At 53.8% G+C, this 5,526-nt stretch overlaps 1 protein-coding gene across 1 annotated transcript in view; it reads left to right on the top strand.

Annotated features, from left to right (window-relative positions):
* Positions 1-645: 645 nt before the first annotated feature.
* The window catches only part of Anpep (alanyl aminopeptidase, membrane), a 19,750-nt gene continuing 14,869 nt past the window's right edge, over positions 646-5,526 (top strand). The window contains exons 1-9 of the mRNA XM_029533115.1: positions 646-1,557; positions 1,966-2,108; positions 2,189-2,325; positions 3,506-3,632; positions 3,717-3,871; positions 3,999-4,112; positions 4,208-4,351; positions 4,510-4,575; positions 4,683-4,748. Of these exons, the coding sequence (XP_029388975.1) occupies positions 860-1,557; positions 1,966-2,108; positions 2,189-2,325; positions 3,506-3,632; positions 3,717-3,871; positions 3,999-4,112; positions 4,208-4,351; positions 4,510-4,575; positions 4,683-4,748 (1,650 nt within the window). The 5' untranslated portion in view covers positions 646-859. The remainder of the gene's footprint in view (positions 1,558-1,965; positions 2,109-2,188; positions 2,326-3,505; positions 3,633-3,716; positions 3,872-3,998; positions 4,113-4,207; positions 4,352-4,509; positions 4,576-4,682; positions 4,749-5,526) is intronic.

Genomic DNA, 5,526 nt, shown 5'->3' with positions numbered 1-5,526 from the left:
AACAAAACATCCCGGCCAACACGTGATGAGTAGTTTTAAGGGTCATGAGACTACAGCAGAGTCTGCTAGAGGCTGTGAGGAGAAGAGGGTGAGCTGGATCAACGTTGGGAGGAGCATCAGCTGGGGTGGCCGTCTGGGAGTAAGTGCTACCATGGGACGGCTCATGTGCTAGGTAAACCTGAATGGGAAACACTGTCATTTACTCCCGAGAGGAAGAGGTTCTGGAACGTAAGTCACTTGCTATAATCAGAGAGGGAAGCTGGTCAGGAGGGAAAGGAGAATCTGAAGACTGTCCCAAGGGGCCCCTGGCATCTGTCGAGAAATCCAGCCCAGAGGTGGAGCTGGTATGCTTTTGATGGCCTGCTGGGAACTGGCTTCATTCTCCTCTCCAGCCTGGGGAATCCTTCCCTAAGTCTAACCTCTGCCCTCATGAGTCTGTTCTCTCCATTTCTCCTTGCAGGTAGATTAGCATCACTGCCTTTCCCCCTGCCTCTGGGTGCCAAGCCTGCAGCCTGCCCTTCAGCCCCTGCTCTACCTGATTCCCCCCCCCCTCGCAACCCCCTATCCAGGCCACCTGCAGTCTAACCACACAGTGTGTTGGTTACAGCAGGCATCTCCCCTGCCCACCCTCACCCCCCCCCCCAAGCCAGCTCTGCACACTGTTTCATTTCCGATCTCTCCAGAGCCCGGGCAGAGCGTACCCCTGTCCGGCCTGGTGACCTTCGCCTGAGCTCTGGTTAATATTTGTCCGACCCAAAGGCAGTGGGGCTCCACCCCCTGTTAGGATATAAACTGGCCCTGGGGCTGCTCTCCTTTCCACTTGGCCTGAGCTGTTCTGAGCTCCCTGCCCGCCGGCATCATGGCCAAGGGGTTCTACATTTCCAAGACCCTGGGCATCTTGGGCATCCTGTTGGGTGTGGCAGCGGTGTGTACCATCGTAGCTCTGTCGGTGGTCTATGCTCAGGAGAAGAATAGGAATGCAGAGAACTCTGTCACAGCCCCCACGCTCCCGGGCAGCACCTCAGCCACCGCCTCAGCCACCACCTCAGCCACCGCCTCAGCCACCGCCTCAGCCACCGCCTCAGCCACCACCTCAGCCAACACCTCAGTCACCACCTCAGCCACCACCCCTGCTGTAGATGAAAGCAAGCCTTGGAACCAGTATCGCTTGCCTAAGACTCTTATACCTGACTCCTACCGGGTGATCCTGAGACCCTACCTCACCCCCAACAACCAGGGCCTGTACATCTTCCAAGGCAACAGCACCGTTCGCTTTACCTGCAACGAGTCCACGAATGTCATCATCATCCACAGCAAAAAGCTCAACTACACCCTCAAAGGAAACCACATGGTGGCGTTACGAGCCCTGGGTGGCACCCAGGCACCTAACATTAACAAAACGGAACTGGTAGAGCGTACTGAATACCTGGTGGTGCACCTGCAGGGGTTCCTGGTAAAGGACCAACAGTACGAGATGGACAGTGAGTTCCAGGGGGAACTGGCTGATGACCTGGCTGGCTTCTACCGCAGCGAGTACATGGAAGGAGGCGTCAAGAAGTAGGTTCAAGGGCATGGGCATGGGCTGACACAGGGCTGCATCTGGAGCTTATGGAAAGGGAGGGGTTGGAGACTTCCGGAGACCTCAGTAGCTCCATTGCTCATCTGTAGGGGGAGGCAGTTCCTGGGGGGTACTGGGGTGTGGTATGGAAGGGTTCCTTGGATGGACAGGAATACTGAAGCTCAGAGGAGAGAAAATTGTCCAGGACCCCCTTGGCTCATACCGGCGTGAAGCCTGCCAGGGCTTAGATGGCATCTGGAAGCTTTCGTCTCCCAGGGCAGCTTGTTGATCAGGATCCTGAGGCTGTGTGGGGTTGGGTGAAGGGGAGTAAGCAGGTTGGGACAGCCATCTTTTGTCCCTTAGAGCTGTGTCTCTTGCATCTTTCTCTAACACACTGCTTTGGACAGGGTGGTGGCTACAACGCAGATGCAGGCCGCTGATGCCCGGAAATCCTTCCCGTGCTTTGATGAGCCAGCCATGAAGGCCACGTTCAACATCACGCTCATCTACCCCAACAACCTCATAGCTCTGTCTAATATGTTTCCCAAAGGTAAGCCTGGCTGTCCTGGGTTTGCCCTGAACTGGGCAGAGCAGGAAGCCCGTACATACACTTACATATCCCATGCCCAGAGTCCAAGCCCTATCCGGAAGACCCTTCTTGCATCATGACTGAGTTCCACTCCACCCCCAAGATGTCCACGTACCTGCTGGCCTACATCGTGAGCGAGTTCAAAAATATAAGCTCCGTCTCAGCCAATGGTGTCCAGGTATGGAACTGGGACTGTATGCCATGAGTTGGATCTGGCCCTGGCTTGAGGGACCTTCTCAGATCTTCTCAGTGCTAGCTTCTGAGTTATTAGGCTGTTGAGTTCTGGCTATGAGTGTGATTCCCAAGAATTCTTTTGCTTTCCAGACAGGGTTTCTTAGGTGTAGAATTGAGGAACATCTGTCCTGAACCTTGCTCTGTAGACCAGGCTGGCCTCAAACTCACAGACGCCCACTTGTCTCTGCCTCCTGAGTGCCAAGATGGAAGTTGTATGCCACCACATGTGGTGCCTTGTTTTCAATTTGGAACAAATTTATTTTCGGTGTGTGGGTGCTTTGCCTACACGTACGTCCATGGACCACTTCTATGCCTTGGAGGCCAGAAGAGGGCATCAGATCCTCTGGAACTGAAGTTACAGTTATTACCCGTTACAAACAGTGAGTGCTGGGAATTGAACTCAGATCTCCCTGAAGAGCTCTTGTCCACGGTTGTTGTGGCCAGGGTTACTATTGCTGTGATGAAACACGGGGACCAAAAGCAAACAGCGGAAGAAACGGTTTATTTGGCTTATGCTTCCATAGAGCGATTCGTCTTCCCAAGGAAGTCAGGCCGGAACTCAAGCAGTGTGGAACCTGGAGCCAGCAGCTGGTCCAGAGGCCGTGGAGGGATGCTGCTTACTGGCTTCCTCCTCCTGGCTTGCTCAGCCTGCTTTCTTTAGAACTCAGGACCACCCAGCCCAGAGGTCACACCACCCACAATGGGCTGGACCCTTCCACATTAATCGCTGATTAAGAAAATACTCTACAGGCTTGCCTCCAGACAGATCTTCTGGAAGCATGTCCTCAAGCGAGGTTCCATCTCTCAGATGACTCTAGCCTGTTAGGTTGACATAAAATTAGTCAGCACAGCCACTGAGCCATCCATCTACCCCTCTGTTTTAAATATTGAGACAGGGTCTACTAAGGTGCCTGGGCTGGCCTTGAACTCGAAACCCTCCTGCTTTGGCCTCTTAAATGCTGAATTTACAAGCATGTGACCATGCTCGGTTTTCTCTGTTTAATCTAGTTGGTCTCCATCCTGACTTATCAGGGACCTCTAGCTCCCTGTATCCTGAGACTCTAACCATTCTCCTCAGGATCCCAGAGGACCCTAAACCTGACCTCCTCCCTCTCATTTTGCAGATTGGAATCTGGGCTCGGCCCAGTGCCATTGATCAGGGCCACGGTGATTATGCACTGAAAGTTACAGGCCCCATCCTAAATTTCTTTGCCCAACATTATAATACAGCCTACCCTCTACCAAAGTCTGGTAAGTGACTATGGGGTCTTCATGGAGGTAGTGCCAGGATGCCCATCCAGACGCCTCCCATTGACACCTGGATCCTCTCCACAGACCAGATCGCCCTGCCCGACTTCAACGCTGGAGCCATGGAGAATTGGGGGCTGGTGACCTACCGTGAGAGCTCCCTGGTCTTCGACCCTCAGTCCTCCTCCATTAGCAACAAGGAGCGGGTGGTCACTGTGATTGCTCACGAGCTGGCCCATCAGGTGGGTAGCTGTGGGGGCACCAAGAAGCAAAGCCTCAGGGTGTCAGGTTCTCACCGGGCGCTTGGTTGGAGGCGATTAGTGATGGCAAGGCCTGTGAGACGCGACGATGCGTCTGTGTCCCCTGCAGTGGTTCGGCAACCTGGTGACTGTGGCTTGGTGGAATGATCTGTGGCTGAATGAGGGCTTTGCCTCCTACGTGGAATATCTGGGTGCTGACTATGCAGAGCCCACCTGGGATCTGGTGAGTCTCCATTCTGGGAGCTGGGCCGAGGTGGAAGAGCGGGAGTGTCTGTGACACCCCTTCTGATCTCCTGATGGCATCTGGGGACTCCGCAGAAAGACCTCATGGTACTGAATGACGTGTACCGTGTGATGGCAGTGGATGCTCTCGCCTCCTCCCACCCACTGTCCAGTCCTGCCAACGAGATCGAAACACCAGCCCAGATCATGGAGCTGTTTGACAGCATCACCTACAGCAAGGTGAAGCCTCCTGGCTTCTGCGCCCCCCCCCCCCACCCCAGGGACTCACGGAGTTAGGGGTGGGAAGGGGTGCATCCCTCAGGGAGCCTCATCCCAGCTGCCTGCTGCCCTGGGAATGCTTAACCCAGCTAGCTGAGCCCCCTCTCATCCAACTCCAGGGAGCCTCCGTCCTCAGGATGCTGTCCAGTTTCCTGACAGAGGACCTGTTTAAGAAGGGCCTTGCAGTGAGTACAGCTCCAGGCGACCCCTCTGCATGGTGGCTTTCCCCCAGCAGAACCCTCCACAGGCCTGAGTATAACCCAGCCCTTAACAAGGTCTATCGTCTCCACAGTCTTATCTCAATGCCTACCAGTACTCGAACACCGTTTATCTGGACCTGTGGGAACACCTGCAAAAGGTGGGTAACAAGCCTTCTCCATTCCGGTCCTAAGGCCCAAAGTCCCTGGGGATAGCATGTGAGAGACTGTGCCCAGCTGCTGTGCTCAGTAACCCAGGCAAACTGTCTGGGGCCTCAGTGGCTTGTCTATAAAATGGGTATAAAGATGGATCCTTAAAGAGGGTGGGTAAAGCCTCAGCCCACTTCAGGTTCTTTCTTTCCTTTCTTTCTTTCTTTCTTTCTTTCTTTCTTTCTTTCTTTCTTTCTTTCTTTCTTTCTTTCTTTCTTTCTTTCTTTCTTTCTTTCTTTGAATGTGTCCTCTTCGGTTGGTTCTCCCATCTTGTTTCTGAGGCAGCGGGTATCTTGTGTCCCTTCGTGAACACGTGACTTGCCGTCTCTCCTTAGGAGTGCTGGTATTATAGATACATGCCAACACATCCGGCTTTTTGTTTTGTTGGGATGGGGTCTCACTGTGTGGCCTTGGCTGTCCTGGAAGTTATTCTGTAGACCAGGTTGGCTTCAAACCCAGAGATCCACCTGCCTCTGTCTCCGCCCCCTCAGCATATCCTACCAGCCTGCACCACCAGGGCAGGCCCACTCAGGTTCTTGCTTAGCTGCACCATGGTGAGTCTTGTAGGTCACTTAATACTGAATATGAGCTTCAGGGCTCTTATACCCAAACTACTACTTCTATCCCCTTCCTCTTCCTCTTCTTCTTCCTCTTCCTCTTCCTCTTCCTCTTCCTCTTCCTCTTCCTCCTCCTCCTCCTCCTCTTCCTCCTTCTCCTCCTCCTCCTCCT

This window comes from Mus pahari, chromosome 1 (genome assembly GCF_900095145.1).
Source record: "Mus pahari chromosome 1, PAHARI_EIJ_v1.1, whole genome shotgun sequence".
Classification (NCBI taxonomy): Eukaryota; Metazoa; Chordata; class Mammalia; order Rodentia; family Muridae; genus Mus; species Mus pahari.
The sequence above is the reverse complement of the archived record's forward strand: the minus strand, read 5'-3'. Positions and strand labels throughout refer to the sequence as shown.